Source organism: Petaurus breviceps, unplaced genomic scaffold (assembly GCF_028583685.1).
Source record: "Petaurus breviceps papuanus isolate PSGF00001 unplaced genomic scaffold, PetGlider_PUasm1.0 91023, whole genome shotgun sequence".
Taxonomy (NCBI): domain Eukaryota; kingdom Metazoa; phylum Chordata; class Mammalia; order Diprotodontia; family Petauridae; genus Petaurus; species Petaurus breviceps.
Genome location: NW_027187398.1, coordinates 5361489 through 5379350, shown reverse-complemented (window position 1 = coordinate 5379350; position 17862 = coordinate 5361489). Strand labels below are relative to the sequence as shown.

The 17862-nt window shown below is 38.0% G+C and overlaps 1 protein-coding gene and 1 pseudogene across 8 annotated transcripts in view; both read left to right on the top strand.

Annotated features, from left to right (window-relative positions):
- The window catches only part of SYNRG (synergin gamma), a 101019-nt gene that overhangs the window by 9033 nt on the left and 74124 nt on the right, over positions 1-17862 (top strand). For all 8 annotated transcript variants that reach the window (XM_069078125.1, XM_069078124.1, XM_069078126.1 and 5 more), the window contains one exon: positions 6209-6327. In XM_069078125.1, coding sequence (XP_068934226.1) covers positions 6209-6327 — 119 coding nt within the window. The remainder of the gene's footprint in view (positions 1-6208; positions 6328-17862) is intronic.
- LOC138153746 (heat shock cognate 71 kDa protein pseudogene) overlaps positions 1-17862 on the top strand; it is a 572612-nt pseudogene that overhangs the window by 550472 nt on the left and 4278 nt on the right.

The window sequence follows — 17862 nt, the reverse complement described above, 5'->3', positions numbered from 1 at the left end:
ATGTCAGCACGTCCATGGGGCATGGGAGATCTTTAAATCCCATAACCCTTACAAGGTGGAAGATGGTATGTTGAAGTTAAAGTTCAGCTAGTATAGTAGTCCAGCTTCAACAGTCATGTGTTTTTTGTTGTTTGTTATTTGTGTTGTTTTTTTTTTAAAGAAAATACACATTAGGTTTCATTACTGTAAGATAGCTTCTAATGTTATTCAAACTTTTCTATATTGATATAATTTAAGTGTTTTATTACAAGAAATCTGTCTACCCAGCTACATATCCCTTTCAGTTACTAAGCAGTTCAGTTCAGCTTCAGATTAAGTTCAGAATCAACTTCACAAATACAAGATGGGATGAAACATGGTTAGATAGTAGTTTGTTTAAAAATTAGTTTAGGGGCTTAGTGGATTGGAAACTCAATGTAAGTTCGCAGTTTGAAATGACACTCCAAAAAGCCATTGTGATCTTGGACTGCATTAAGAAAGTCTTAACTTCTAGGAAAAGGGAGATAATAGACCTACTGACTCTTCCCTCATCAGATCTGATCTAGAGTTTTTTATCTAGTGCACCATCATTTAAGAAGAACATGAATAAGCTGGACAATGTCCATATATGAAAATTAGTAGAAAGAACTAGGAATTTTTAGCCTGGAGAAGAGTCAGGGGGAATATGTTACCTCTTTTAAAGTATTTGAAGAGCTGTCATATGGAAGAGGGATTAGACTTATTCTGTTTAGCTCTAGAGAGTAAGACCAGAAACAATAAATAGAAACTGCAAAAAAGCAAATTTATGATTGATATCAAAAACTGTTTAATTAGAACTAACCAAAATTAGATGAGCCGCCTTGAAAGTTGGTGGATTTCCCCTCCGTGGAGGTCTCCAAGTAACAGGTGGTTGATAACTTACTGAATATGTCAAAGTGAAGATTCCTTTCAGGTAGGAACTGCTGAAGTCCTTTCCAGTTCTGGGATTGATTCTCTAATCAGTGACTGCACCATTTACGGCCATGTTCTGAAAAGGATGCCCTTTCATTGGTGGACAGGTCATCTATAATCTGTCAGTACACTAAGCAATTTTCTGTGAATTGCTATTTGGCATTAGTGGAGGAAGTTTCTACTGGAAGTTCCTCACTTGGATGAAACTGGTCTGGATCCCCTTCCCTACTAATTTTTTTCCCCTTGTTTTCTCTGGAGGTTTGATTTTATGAGAATACTCTCTTCTCCCAGACCCATTGTTAATTGGTTATCACAATGGAGAAACAGAATGATAGGTCACTCTTTGGGACAGCAAGAAAGACAAGATAGCTCAGTGAAAGTTAGGGGGTCTTGATTGCAGCCTCAGATACTTGGCACCCACACAAAATAACTGACCGTGTTAACTTGAGCAAGTTACTTAACCCCAGTTGTTTAAAAAAAAAAAAGTTAGGGGGTGATTCATCCTGACCCTTTTTTACTCATAATCAGTGATGCAGGTTGAATTTTAGAGTTTTCCAAAAATCTATTGTATCCTTTCCACATACTTGCATTTATTATTTAAGACATAAACAATTCTTTAGTGAGGATGCAGAAAATGTGTTTTTTTTAATTTCTTAAGTTTTCTTCTTTCCTTTTTTTTTTCCTCAAATTAACCAGTGGTTTATCTGTCTTATTGGGGGGGAGGTTCCCCCACAAAACCAGCACCTAGTTTTACTTATTAGCTCAATAGTTTTCTTACTTTCACTTTTACTAATTTCACCTTTGGTTTTCAAGATTTACAGTTTGGTGCTCAGTTAGGGTATTTTAATTTCTTCTTTTTCTAGTTGTTTTTTATAGTTGCATGCACAGTTCATTGATCTGCTCTTTCTCTATTTTACGTAAAAAATTTAGAGAAATTTTCTTCTAGGTGCTGCTTTGACTGCATCCCATAAATGTTGTCTCAATTGTTGTCATTCTCTTCAGTGAAAGTATTGATTATTCTTGTGATTCGTTCTTTGACCCACTTATTGGTTAGGATTAGATTATTTAGTTTCCAATTAACGTTTAATCTCTTTTCCACTGCCTTTTGTTGAATATAATTTTTATTGCATTATGATCCATAAAGGATACATTTAATATTTTTGCCTTTCTACATTTGATTTTGAGATTTTTATGCCCTAATATATGTCATTTTCCTGTAGGTGCCATGTACTGCTGAGAAAAAGATATATTCTTTTCTATTCCCATTTAATTTTTTTTTCCAGAGGCCTGTCATATCTAACTTTTCTAAAATTCTGTTCACCTTAATTTCTTTCTTTATTTTTTGGTTGGATTTGTCTAATTCTGAGAGGGGACCGTTGAGGCCCCCCCGCTAGTACAGTTCTGTTCTCTTTTTCCTTCTGTAATTCACTTAATTTCTCTTTTAAGAATCTGGATGCCCTACCACTTGATGCATATGTGTTTAGTATTGGTATTACTTCATTGCCTGTGGTACCTTTTAGCAAGATCACTTTTAATTGGATTTGTTTTTACTTTTGCTTTATCTGCATTCATGATTGCTACCATTGCTATTTTTTTTTTTTAAACTTAAGCTGAGGCATAATAGATTCTACTCCAGCTCTTTAAACTTTACTCTGTGTGTGTGTCTCTGCTTCAAGTACATTTCTTATAAATCACACATTGTTGGATTCTGGTTTTTGATCCACTCTGCTATCCGTTTCCATTTTATGGGAGAGTTCATCCCATTCACCTTCACAGTTATGATTACTAACTGTATTTTTCCTCCGCCATAATTTTCCTCTGGTTTGTCCTCTCTCTCGTCACCCTTTCCCTCCTCACCAGTGTTTTTGTTTTCTGATCACCACCTTCCCAAGTTTGTCCTTCCTTCTATCTATATAAAGTTCCTACCCCCACCCCCTTTTATTTAACATCCTTCCCTGCTACCGTGTTCCCCGATAATAAGACACTGTCTTATTATTTTTTTTTTTTTTTGGACAGAAAAACACCAGAGGGCTTATTTTCAGGGGAGGGCTTATTTTAGAGGAATCTTACACAGTAAGGGGAGGGCTTATTTTCGGGATAGGTCTTATTATCGGGGAAACATGGTACTTCCCTATCGGGTAAGATAGATTTCTATACCCAGCTGATTGTGTATGTTATTCCCTCTTTTAGCCAATTCCAATCAGAGTAAGTTCAAGCGATGCCCAGTGTCCACCCTCCCATTTTCTCCTCTACTCTAATAGGTCTTTTGTGCCTCTTCATTTGAGATATTTAGCTCCTCCCTTCCTTCTGCTCCCAATGTAATCCACTTTCTCACCCCTTAATATTTTTAATGTCATCTCCTCAAATTCACCTTATGCCCACATCTGCTGTTTGTTTATACTCCTTCAAAATGTACTATTAGTGTTACAGTTCTTAAGAATGACAAGTATCATTTTCCCATGGAGGGATGTAAACAGTTTAGCCCTATTGAATCCTTTATGCTTTCTCTTTCCTTTTTACCTTTTTATCCTTCCCTTGAGGCTTGATATTGAAAATCAGATTTTTTTGTTCAGTTCTGGTCTTCTCCTCAGGAAAACTTGAAAACCTTCTATTTCATTGAATGACAGTTTTTTCCCTTTTAAAATTATGCTCAGTTTCTCTGGGGAGATGATTCTTCTTGTAGTCCTGGTTCATTTGCCTTCTGGAATATCATGTTCCATGACTTCCAGTCCTTTAATGTTGCAGCTGTTAAGTCCTTTGTTATCCTGATTGTGGCTCCCTAATATTTTAAATTGCTTCTTTCTGGTTGCTAGCTGTATTTTTTCCTTGACCTGGGAGTTCTGGAATTTGTTTATAATATTCCTGGGAGTTTTCATTTTGGGATCTATTTCCAGAAGTGATCAGTGCATTCTTTCGATGTCTATTTTACCCTATGGTTCTAAGATATCAGGGCAGCTTTCTTTGATAATTTCTTGAATTATTATGTCCAGGTCCTCCTTTTGAATATTATGGCTTTCAGGTAGTCCAGTCGTTTTAAAATTATCTGTCCTGGATCTATTTTCCAGGTCAATTGTTTTTCCTATGAGACATTTTACATTTTTGTCCATTTCTTCTTTCTTTTGATTTTGATTGATTCGTTCTTGATGTCTCATGGAGTCATTAGTTTCCACTTGCCCATTTCTCATTTTTAAGTTATTGTTTTCTTCAGCCTCCTCCATTTTGGCCAGTTCTACTTATTAAAGAGTTTTCTTTTTCTAAGCGATTGACTCTTTTTTTTCATGATTTTCTTACATCACTCTCATTTCTTTTAGCAATTTTTCTCTTATTTGATTTTTAAACTCCTTTTTGAGCTCTTCCATGAGTTCTTTGTGGACTTGAGTCCAATTCCCATTTTTCTTTAGGGCTTTATCCGTAGGCATTTTGACATTGTTGTCCTCTTTTGAGTTTGTCTTGATCTTCCCTGTTACCATAATAACTCCATATGGTCAGATTTTCTTATTTCTTTTTTTGCTTATCTTTCCAGCCTTGTTCCTTTTAAATATGAGCTCTGGTGCTGGGGTGGAAAGGGCATTCTCCCAGCTTCTTATGCTGGGGGCTACAGACCTTGGCTATTTTCCTGCTGCTGCTTCACTGGTACAGCCCTGAGGCTCATGGCACATCTTCATGCCTGGTGCTGCACTGAGGGGGTGGGGAGTCCAAGCACGGGTGTCTGCCCCTTACCCCAGAACTGCCCTGAGGCAAGTGAGGAATCCTGGCACTGGCCTGGCATTTGTTGGGGGGGGGGTCTCACCTGTTGTATGCCTCTTCACCTGGAATTATGCTGAGGCACATGGGGGTTCTGGTGTTGGCATTTGCCTGCTCACCTAGCACCACACTGGGGCTCAGGGCTTCCTGCTGTCTTGTTGAGGCAGGACTTGCTACTAGCTTGCCAGGATACTTCCTGTACTGGACTGTGCTGCCCCTTTACCCAAGTGAGACAGACCTTTCCTGCCGACTTTCTAAGTTTCTTTGGCTAGAAAATTGTTTCACCCTATCTTTATGCTGTTTCTGCCATTCCAGAATTCTTTTGTGGGTACTTTTTTGGGGTTTTGGGAGGTGACTATGGAAGAGTTCAAGTGATTTTCTGCTTACTCTGCCATCTTGGCTCCCAGATGTCTCTTTTTTTTTTTAATTTCTTTAAGTAGGAATTATAAAATTATGTTTGTTATTATAGCTGTTTTTTAAACTTATTTTCTGATTTTATCATAAAATATTATTAACATTGTTGCTTTAGTGAATAATTCCTCTTTATGGGGAAGAATTAGAGTGATTTTTATGGTTTCCTCCACCTTTTCATGAGAGAGAAGGAAACCCAAAAATGTTGCCTTACTTACTAAATTGTATTCCAGAAGGAGAATGTATCAATGATACCCTGAAACTTTTTTAGACTGTTTAACAAAGGATGTTAGAAATTGAGCATGACTAATGATATACACTTGTAAACCCTACTCACTGAGGCTGAAAGATGTCTTGAGCATGAGAGTTCTGAACTAAAGAGGGAGTGGGGAGGCATGGGGGAAAGAGAAACTTGCCTAAGGAAGGTTGAGCTGGCCCAGGTCAGAAACAGAGCATCCATGTCAGTCAGTGGAATGAGGTCTATAAATAGTCCTTACACTTCAACTTGGGCAAGATAGAGACACATTCTTGAAAAAGAGAAAAGGAAATTTACAATGATATAACTCAAAAAAGAATATTTGACTACGTAATTTTAAGAAAAATTTTATTGATATGTTTTTCAGTAGCCTTCATTTCCAAACTTATTCCTTTCCTTTATTCAGTGAGCCATTACTTGTAACAAAGAATTAAAAAGGAGGGAAAAGAATTCTACAAAATAACCAACATATGACCAAGTCTAACTATCTATAGTGTTACATGAACATAATCCCCCTAATTCTACAAAGAAAGGGGGGAGATACATTTTGGTCCCTTTTCCAGAGAGACCAAGTTTAGGCCACTTAGATTTTTAAACCAAAGAGAAAGGGGAGAATGAAATACAAAACTTATTTTGTATTTTTGTTTTATATTTGGAGCCTCTCTGACATACCAAAATGAGTTTCTTGTTGTCTTTCCTATTTTCAACAGAATCTCTATTACATTGTTACACTGTATACTTTGCATGCTAATTGCTGTTTGTGTGAATGCTTAATTATTAGCATACCCCAGAGGATTACTTAACAGAGTTTTAAGATCAGACTTTAAAAGTTATTAACTTGAATAATGTTCTTATGTTTTCAAATAGGTCTGATGCCAATTCAGCAACAAGGATTTCCAATGGTTTCAGTTATGCAGCCTAATATGCAAGGCATGATGGGAATGAATTACAGTTCTCAAATGTCACCAGGACCTATTGCCATGCAGGTACTTGTCTTATTAACCTATTGTTTCTAAAGGTACACTTTCTGTTACACTTCTATGTTACACTTCTATGTCCTAGGAACTATTAATGTCTGGATTATGGATTCCTTAGATGACTTTCCATCTAAGGAGGGCAATGAGGTGGCATAGTAGAGCACTGGCCCTGGAATCAAGGAACCCCAAGTTCAGATATGGCCTGAGACACTAGCTGTGTGGTCCCAGGCAAGTCACTTAACCTCTCTTTGCCTCAGTTTCCTCATCTGTAAAAGGGCATAATAATAACAGAATTAAATGAGATAACTGCAAAGGATTTAGCACAGTGCCTAGCCCAGAGTAATAGCTATATAAATGTTAACTATTTTTATTATCTAATAAAGTACAAGTACTTGCAAATAATAATTGGAAAAAAGGAATCAGAATGTGCATTAGAGAAGCAAAGTTCTTTTGAAAGGGTTACCTATTGTTATTATTAATTGTTCTTAATTGATTTCCTAATTTTTCTGGACTTTTGGGTTAGAGATGCTTTAGAAACTAAAATTAATTATATTTTGAAAGGTTAAAAATCTCAGTCTCTAAAAGAAAGTCTAGAGGGAAAAAAAGACTTTGGTGTGCTGTGATCCAACATTTTGTCAACCAAATATAACATAGTAAGATTAGACATATAGAAGGAAACAATCTCTGTCCTTGAGAAGCTTTCTTTTGAAAGAGATAAAGTATAGTTAGAATGAGATTCTTAAGAAATAACAAAGGGGGTTTCCCATACAAATGAAAAAAAAAAAACTTCCACCATCACCATGATAACAATAAAACAGTACTATATCTTTCCAGTCTCCTGTATGGAAACCTTCATTATTAGTAGCTTATCTTTAAATTTGTCTAATTTATCAGGAATATTTGGAGGTCAAATGACCTTTTATTTGTCTTTGGATTGCCTGAAACACAAAACTTTCTGATACCAGGACCAACCTTCAACATATTAGACCACACTACCTCATAGTAGTGATAATTGATATAAATTGTCCACACATCTTTTAAAATGTTTTTCATTTTCCTTAATGATAATTTTCTTTCTGAAAAGATGATGGAGGAAACCATAAAAATCTTCCCCCATAAAGAGGAATTATTGACTAACGCAACAGTGTTAAGAATAATGAGGAGGGGGTGGCCAGGTAGCACAGCGAGTAAGAGCACCGGCCCCAGTGTCGGGATGACCTGGGGGTCGAATCCAGGCTCAGACACTTAGCACCCACCCAGAAACACCTGGCCGTGTAACCTTGATCAAGTTACTCAACCCCAATTGCTTTAAAAAAAAAAAAGAATAATAAGGAGGAAATAGAAAGGATGGGAATTGTGACATGAAGTGACCACTCTATCTTAAAGTTCCTGATAAAAGAAAATTCACCCTTGGGTGAGTTCCAAGATTCTTTCTTGGTTGATCCTGAATTACTTCACTCCCAATGGAATAATTCCTTCATTCTGCATTATTTGTTTTATATTATCCTTTGTATACTTTCTCTGAAAAAAAAAGCTAGATAAAATTTAAAAAAAAAGGAAACAACAAAGGGGAAAGGAAAGCAAGAAGACAAGTTTTGTCATCTCTGTTGAATTCTAAAGCAACACTTTCTCTCTGTTTAGAACCTCCTTGCCTCCTTTCTTTCACTGTACCATGCCTCCTGAGCCCATTTTCAGCCTTCATTCAAACATCCCATTCACTCAGTCATTCCTACTTTGGAGTCCACTACCCTTCAAAACCCTTCCTATCCTAAACTTCCTGATCAAATCATTCAAATGCCTTCTTTTTCTACCCATTTATCTAACCCCCCTAAGTCAAATGGTAACAATCCCCAACCTTGAATCACCCCCATTGTAGCTTTTTTCCCTCCTAGGTCACTGAGAACTTATAAAAGATGCACATCCAAAGCTGAACTTAGTTATGTTGCCAAATGTCAAGCTAGCCCTAACTTGCTATTTCACTTAACTTTCATGAATTCTCTATCACATTTAGCACTACCATTATTCCATGTCTTTTCTTTACTTCTTAAGGTTCCTAACTTTATCCCCACTCCCAGCATATACATGCTCTTAACAGTTAATTTAACTTCTTTCTGCAGTGAGTCACCTCATATACTTCATTTTTACGTCAGCATATCACTGTCTTTGTATCTGTCCTCTCAACTTTTCTCTAGTCACAGAGAAGTAAGATTGCCTCCTCCCTTCTAGAGCCAAGCCTTTACATGCCCTCATGACCCCTCTTACCTCCTCTGAAACACTGCTTCCATAATTATCCCTTATCTCTTTATACCATAGTCAATTCTTTCTTCTCCAAGAATTCTTGCCTTTATGAAATCATAAGTCAGGCCCTCTACCTAGAAAAGCATCTAGCCATGCATTGATCCCTTCTTTCCTTAAGGCCTTTGGTGAACCTCTTCAAATATATTCAACTATGGAATCCCTTGCCCCATTGTCTTTATCCTCAGTCATACTTAGCCAAACCTCCCAGGAGCTTACTACTGCCTTCTTCCTCCTTTATTCCTATCCATGTGCTACTGGACAGAGCTATAGAAAATCATGCAACTGTGGATTAGATCCACATACAAATTAATATTTCACAATCTCAACTAGATCCTCCCTGCAGTTAGGCAATACTTTTATACTTCCTATCTCACTCATCACAGCAGTTATCCCAGATCTTTCATCCCTCTTCAAACTTCTCATCACACCCATCTCTTTCTCCTTCCCCGTCCCCCACATGGGCCCTTCCCTTCTTCCCTCCCATCCTCTTAGGTAAGGATATCACTTTATTGAAGCCATTTTCCAAAAGCTTCATCTTCTCTCTTCCTAATCTCACAAAGTTTGTATCACCCCATCACCATCTACTCCTTATCTACTGACTAATAATTTGGGTATTTTATTAAATACCCTTTCTACATGAATTCTTCATCCTGTCCCCTCCCTTTTTCATCAGATTGCCCCTACTGGTATCCCCATTTCTTCACTAATCCTATGGTCTCTCCCTAACTCCTGTGCTGACTATTAACATGCTTATGTCTCTCCCATCCTTAAAAAACTCTCACTTGATCTGTCCATCTCCACTACCTATCATTCTGTATCTTGCCTCTTTTTTTTTGTGGCTAAATTCTTTGAGAAGGCTATCTACAATTGGTGTCTTAACTTTCTTTCATCACAACTCTCTAAAGTCTGGCTTCCAACCTCATTCAACTGAAACTGCTGTCTCCAAAGTTATCAGTGATCTCTTAATTGCCAAATTTATGACCTTTTCTCAGTCTTCATCCTTCTTGAACTCTCTGCAGCCTTTGACACTGTTGATGACCACCCATTAGATACTCTTTCCTCTCTTAAGATTTTTTGACACTCTTCTCTCTTGGTTCTCCTGCTACCTGTCCCATTATTCCTTCTTAGCCTCCTGGATATTCATCCATGTTTTCTAGGTCACCCATTAACCATGTTTTCTGTCAAAGTTCTGTCCTGGGCCCCTTTCTCCCTCTGTATTCTCTTTCTTGGTGATGTCGTCAGCTACTGTGGGTTCCTTTATCATCTCCATGCAAATGATTCTCAGATCTATATGTCCAGCCTCAGTCTTTTGAGCTATGTTCCTGATAAACCAACCCCCTTTTTAACATCTCAATGGATGTCCTATGAGCATCTCATACTCAGCATGTCCAAAGCAGAACTCATTACCTTTCCCATCACTCTGCTCTTTTCAGCTTTCCTATTACTCTTGAGAAAATTACCATTCTTCCAGTCACCCAGGCTTTCAACTTTGGTGTCATTCTCAACTCATTACTTGAACTCACCCCACATATCCAGTCTGTTGCCAGATCTTGTTGTTTCTACCTTCAAAGCATCTCTTATTTACATCCTCTTCTCTCCACTCACACAGCCACCACCATTTGTACAGGCCCCATCACATCTCACCTGGACTATTGCAATAGCTTTCTAGTTAGAATCCCTGCCTCAAGTCTCTACCCACTTCCACCTTCCAGTTAGGGGACAACATGGTAATATTCCTAAAGCACAGGTCTGATCATGTCAGACTATTTGTACTCAGTAAACTCCAGTGGCTCCCTGTTACCTCTAAGATCAAATACAAATTCCTGTGTTTGGCATTTCAAGTCCTTCATCACCTGACCATTTCCTTCCTTTTCTAGTCTTATACTCTCATCCCCTCCACATACTTTGCAACCCAGCTACACTGGCCTTCTTGCTGATCCTTATTCATGATACATTGTGCCTTTGAGCTGACCTCCCCTATGCACATGCATATGCATGTGTGCACACGTATGTGCACACACACACCTTCCCTTGGAGATTACTTCCATCCACTCTACATCTTGTATGTCCTAATCATTTGCTTGTTTTCTCCATTTTTAAAATATTAATGCTCCACAAGGACAGGGGGTAGTGTTTCACCTTTTTTTATATCTTAGATACTTAGGACAACGTCTGGCACATAGTAATCATGTAATAAATGCCTAATGATTGATCAATTGACTTCACTTTCTTTCCTACTTTCATATAATCTCTCTCATTTTACTACCAGACTTCTCAGATATGTGATCTGTTCTTGCAACTTTCATTCTCACACCCTTATAAGTCCCAGCAGTCTGGTTTATGCTACCACTGCTTTATTGAAATTTCAATCTCAAAGGTTACAGTTGACCTCTTGGGGGGGGAGAAAGGGGCCAAATCCAATGGCCTTTCTCTTTTTTTCCCCTAAATTTATTTTTATTATAGTTTTCTTGATCCCAGAGAACAGATGTTGAAATACATCTTTTGATAAAAAGGTAGAGGACTACAAAGCATGAAATATTACATGTACAGTCAAGCCTAGGCACTGCATTGTTTGCTTTTGCTTAACTGTTTTCCTTTATTCCAAGAGTTAAGGGAAAAGGAAGAAAAGGAGAAGTTATATCCAGAAATGACTGTCGTAAAAAAAAAAACAATAAAACTTATTCTAAAAAGAAAGGGAAATGCACTGATCATGTGGTGAGGGATAATAGAGAGCTGAAATACTGTACTTATACTAACAAGATATAACAAGACATAGAAGAAAGCATCTAGCTCACCATTAAATCATCCTTGAAGGATAAGTCTTGGAAGAACATGGACAAGAATGGCCCAGGGGTTATGATTTGCACTAATTCATTATTGAGGGAAATACCCACACCAACAAAATCATAGCTCCATCTAGCCATATGCCCTACAAGCCTACTATTATTACCCATAATAATTAGGAAATAATTGAAAGGAGAATTGATCACATTTTTTTCCTGTATTCCTTTGCACATTTAGTTGCAATTGCCCTCAAATCAGGGCTCTATAAAGTATTGTATACTTACCCACACCCACACCCCAGAGAAGTACAAGATAATCTATGGAGGATACAGAAAGGAAATATAATATTTATGTTTATATTTATTTTTATTCTAAAAAATAAAGGTTAAGCTTTACTGATACTTAAAATAAGAATTACATTGGAATCACAAGGGAAGAGGAGAGGAATTCAACAAGGTGAAGGAATGAGTAGTGCCTTTAATCATTTATTTTTAGTATACTTCAATTCAGGTGTGCCCAGTTATGTGGATTCATAAATTCTGTTACATAGTTTTAAACTATACCAGTACTCACTGACAAGCAGCTTTAAAACAGTTGGTGACAATGCTAACAATAAAAATGCTAGTGAATAACAAGAAAATCGTGGAGCTACCACTCCTCTTCCTTTTCCTCCTTTCTCGGCACTTCTTGTTAGCCATAGAACAAGGCAAAAAGCAAGAACCATTAAAGTCAGATGGAGAAGCTAGCCAACACAATTCAGCCATTACCAAAATTATTAATAATGGTGGGTTGACATCCACTAGACATTGTATGGAATTGGAGAGATAAATTCATAAGATTCTAGATTTAGAGCCAGAAGGGATCTAAGAGGCAATAGAACCCAATTGTCTCCTTATTTTACAAATGAGAAAACTAAGGAACAGAAATTAAGTGACTTGCTAGGGTCACAGAACTGAGACAGGATTTGAACCAAGGTCTTCCTGGCTCAAACTCCAGTACCTTATTCATTAAGCACTGATTAGAAAAGTAGTAGGGGTCCAATTAAGAAGTCATTGTTGGCTAAAGAAGTAAGAGACAGGTCCATGGAAGTGAAATTTGTTCTGGAACATAAAAGAATGGGTAAGATTTGGATAGAATGTGGGGGGAAGAGAAAAATGCCAGGTAGGAAGCACAGCAAAGACACAGAAATGGGATGAGACAGGACATGCCTACAGAGTGGCATTTCTGAAGATGATGGAGTTAGAGTAGTTAGAGAAAAGTCTGGAAAAGTAGGTTGAGATCATATGATAAAGGATCCTGAAAACTAGGCACCAGAGTTTGAACTAAATGTGGTAGATCATAGAACACTGCTGTGCTTGAACAGGGACTGACAAAATGAAATTTAAGAGATTTAATTTGGGTGTATTACTTAGGATAGACTAGGGAAGGAGGAACTGTGGAGGCACAAAGAATACCCGAGAGGATGTTATATAATATATAATTATATAATATATAATAATCAAGGAATGAAATGAAGAGGGGCTCCTATGATGTAGAACTGCTACAGTGTATTCCATAAAGTCTAGTTTGAATAACTCTTTCCCTTGATATAAGGTTATGTTTACTTTTTAGAACCTTTAAAACTTCAAATGCTATCTTTCCTTTCATTGAATTGACATGTTTGCCAGAAATATACTCACCAAAAGCTGTGACTATTTGGCCCTATTTTCCTTTTAAAAAATAGTATCTTTGAAGGCCTTTGTGGTGCTGTATCCCCCCACTCCCCAGCTACTTAGGGATAAATCAACTCTCAATTGTTTTTTTCTTTTTAAATTTTACTATTTTTACTTTGTTACCCCTAAACTCCTGGGAAGATGAGTCCCTATTTTCAAAATCACTGTAATGCCCATTGTATTGTGAGTTCTCTGAGGGCAGGATCTATTTTTGCATTTCTTTGTATTCCCAGAGCTTATCATAGTGCTTAGCATATAGTAGGTGATTAATAAATGTTTGCTGACTGACTAATAAAAGTCCTAATGAAGTCATTTTCGCAGCATCCTGTAGTTCTTAGAGGTAACAAATTTCTGCACCCTAGGCAGAGATTAAGAAATACTCCTAGCCAATCTTGGCCCTAGAATCCCTAGGAACTAGAAAACAAACATCTTTGGCAGGCATCAGAAGCCTTTCCCATATATAAGGGGAAACATAGTGAGCATTCTAGAGGCACTTCAAAGTGACATTTGGTAATAGTCACTCAACCCTAATATGAGTTTGAAAGATTCTGCTCTTCCCAGAGAACCATTTTGGTTACTGTCACCAAATCTGTGGTGCTGCAAACCTCCTGCCCCACCCCAATAGCCATGGGGAACTTCCCACCCTTTCCCCCACTAGTTGATCTGAGCAGACCTCTGAGCTGCCCAAATAACTATTGGAGACGCAGTTCAAGATACCTGAGGGGTATCTCCTCTGATCACTAACTTTCCTAACACCTCTGCTAGCTGAAAATGATATTAGTCAATAACTACATTAAAAGATATAACTTTCGGGGCGGCCAGGTAGCACAGCAAGTAAGAGCACCGGCTCCAGTGTCAGGATGACCTGGAGATCGAATCCCGGGCTCAGACACTCAGCACCACACCCAGAAATAACTGGCCATGTAACCTTGAGCAAGTTACTTAACCCCGATTGCTTAAAAAAAAAAAAAAGAAAAGATATAACTTTCCTGGTAGCTCTGCATTTTCTATCAGCATCCCTGTTTGGTTTTGACTCCAGGGATTATCATTCCTCCTCTAGGGTAAGTTGATCAACTGAAATCTCATCACTGTGCCCACTGACTCAGTTTTTGACACTCATCTTCTCAAAACCTTCAGTTACCTCTCCCCTCTGATTGGGATGTTGGAGCAATAAAGTCTTCCCAAAGTCATCTTTTATAGAGGGCTCAGAACTTTCCAGGTAACACTTCCATTTTTCAGCGGCAGTGCTTGCTTAATTTCAACATGCTCCATGCTGTATTACCCTCTTGTGGCCTCCTTTTCCCCTTTTCAGTTTCCTTTTGTGTGTTGCCTCCCCCCCATTAAATTGTAAGCTCCTTAAGAGCAAGAACTATTGGGGCGGCCAGGTAGCACAGCGAGTAAGAGCACCGGCTCCAGTTGTCGGGATGACATGTGGATCGAATCTGGGCTCAGACACTTAGCACCCACCCAGAAACACCTAGCCATGTAACCTTGAGCAAGTTACTTAACCCCGATTGCTTTAAAAAAAAAAAAAAGAGCAAGAACTATCTTTTTTTTTTTTTTAATTTGAGAGAGTTAGTTTTGGGAGGAGTGGAAAGAAGGGGATATATGTTAAATGATCAGCTTTATAATCCCATTTCTTTTCTAGTTAGAGTAGAGGAAAAATTTGGGTTATACTATCTTGTAGAAGAATTTTCTTGGCAAAAGCAGTAAATTTTCCTGAAAACTTGAGACTTAGGCAATACATCAGAATACTTGCTAATAAATACAGAATGAAAAGTTCTGAAAGTAAAAAACTAGGAACCTTGAGAAAAAAAGATAAAGCAAGCTGAAGATGTGAAATGGGATCTTTTGTACCATGCAGAGCTCTTCAGTTGGACAGTGAAATGATTATTATAGCCTTGAATAAATAAATGGGAGAGAAGTAGGTAAAGATGTCAGTTCAGCTATAGCTGTGTTCAAAAGATGGGGTGGAGAAAAGAAATGTTGTGTGTGGTCTGAAATTGAAAGTTAACTTATATGAAGATAATTGTATTGATCCACCATAGTGCATGTGTTTTGAGCTATATTTCTAGTAATGGTGACAGATTTGTGCTGATTAATCTCTTGCCTACCCCTTCTTGTAGCCAGTAGAACATAAGGAAGACCTAAATTAGGGAAGTAGTCTGTAGGAGTGGAATAAAGTAAAACTAGCTGACTCTTGTGCCTGTGGCCTCATTGACATTGTCCTCTAACCAACTGATCTTGTTAAGGCCACTACCTCTACATGTATACTTGATCCCCTTCTCTCCCATCTTCAGCCTCAAAAAGTCCAAATTTCCCTCATCTTTAAAAACCCTTTACTGAACCCTGCCATCCTCTCAAACTTATCATCTTTTATCTCTCACCCTTTCATAACCAAACTCTGTGAAAAAGGCTGTCTGTTCTCTCTGCCATCATTTTCTCTACTCTCATCCATTCTTCAGCCCTTTGCAATTAGGTTTCTCACTTAGACCCTCTTCTCTCTATGCCTACTCAGTAACCCAGTTAGTTCACAGAGGGTCCTAATAGCATCTCTATACAGATGACTCATATATCTCTATATCCAGCCTCAATCTTCTCCCTGAGCATCATTGCCACAAAACCAACTGCTGTCCTCGAGACATCTCAAACTCAATGTATCTAAAACTGAACTCATCTACTTCCAAGCCCTCATCCCCAAACCCTTCCCTCTTCCATGCCTCATTTCTGTTGAAGGCACCAGAATTCTTCTATCCCCCAGGTTTGTAACTCCATCATTATGCTCAACTCCTTACTTTCTCGGGCAGTTATGTATATGGATATGGCATAAAGAACTCCGGGCTTGGAGTCAGGAAGATTTATCTGAATGATAATGAATGAAAATGAGTTGAAGAAAGGTATAGTAAATCATTCCAGTATCTTTGCCAGGAAGACCCCAAGACACAACTGAGCAACTTCATCACTTTCTTTCTCACCACATATCCAATCAGTTGTCATCTTGCCAGTTCTACCTCTGTGACATCTCTTAAGTCTAAATCCTCTTCATTCACACTGCTACTACTTTTACTTACTACCTCATCACCTTTCACCTGGATTATTTCAAGTTGCCTGATTTTTCTTCCTGCCTTTCTTTCTACTTCAGTCCATCCTACACATTACTGCCTAAATGATTTTTCCTAAAACACAGATCTGACCATTTCATTCCCCAACTCAGCAATTCCAGTGGCTCCCTGTTGCCTCTAATATAAAATAGAAATTTATATGTTTAGCTTTTAAATCCTTTCAAAACCTGACTTGATCTTATCTTTTAATTCTCAATGAACATTACTCCCTTTCCTGTACTATGTGATCCAGCCAAACTGACCTTCTCTCTCTTCTTCAGACATGACATTCTATCTCCCATCTTCATGCTTGGCCATCTCCCTACTTGGAATTTGCTCCTTCCTCACCCTCACCCCAAAGAATTCCATTCTTCTTTCAACCAGGAAGCATCACCTTCTTCATGAAGATTTTTTCTACTTCTTCCCAACTACTTAATGCCATTTCTCCTTCCCAAACCACTTTGTACTCTGTTTATACTTAATAGATGTACTAATTGTCTTCCCCATTAGAATTGCAAGTAAGGATTGTTTCATTCATTATATTTGTATTCTTGGTGCCTGTTACAGTGTCTAACACAAGATAATTGCATAATAAATACATATAGATTGACCTGTAAAACCATGGACAAGTCAGAAGATAGAGGATCTCTAAGCTGTACTTTAGAATTCTGTAAGGGGGAACATAGCGGTTTTTAATTTAGTAATTTTTGTACCAACTTAATACTGCTTATGGTGGCATAGCAGATAAAAGTATTTGCCAAACTCAGGCCTATCCCATCTCTTTCTCCCTGTCTCATGGTTTCCGGCATCAAGATTGCTGAATCCCTTTTTGCCCAGTTCTCCATGACATGCTTCTGTAAGACCAACCGTACTCCTGGAATGTAGTAGATCAGAAGTGAAGGGAGGGAAGATTATCCAGTAGGAGGGGATAATCAACAGTGTTAGAGGCTTCTGAGAGTTCAAGAAGGACAAAGATTGAAAAATAGCCATTAGATTTAGCAGTTCAGAAGTCATTAGCAGCCTTAATTTTTGGCCTCAGTTCCCTTAGATTTTAAATAGAGGGAAAATAAGTAGGACACACTTCTTGGGGAAGGTCTTTGGAACTTCTTCAAAGAGTGTTATAATTGGAAAGAATGTTTCCCTTTGCTCTGCAAGGGCACCATATTATCCTCATTCCTTGTTTATTTACCCCATACATCATTTTGTTTTTCAACTTTTATGGTTTTAGGGATTTCTTTTTAATTTTGTGTACCGTCTCAGTAGTTGTCAATATTTTTTTAAAAGCTACATTCATTTAGCACGGTTATATTCATTTAACTGCCAGCACCTAGTTGGAGAGCCAAATTGTTGTTAAATAAGCCACAGACTAGGCTTGGCAATATTGGCAGCTACACATTCTTAATTTAGAAAACAGATTGCTTCTAGTCAGAGTTCTCTGCTTGTGTTATGCCAGCTGTGAAGTTCTAAGAGCAATTTTCCAGACCTCAGACCTGCTGCAGTACCAGAGTAAGCTAGCAGGTCACAAGGGGTAGGGGAATGGAGGGGGGAGGGGATCTGGGTGTGTTTTGCATAAACACCCTAAAATTCATACCTGAGAAACAGAAAGCTGCTAAATTTTTATTCTTAACTGGTGATGCTAATTTTGATAC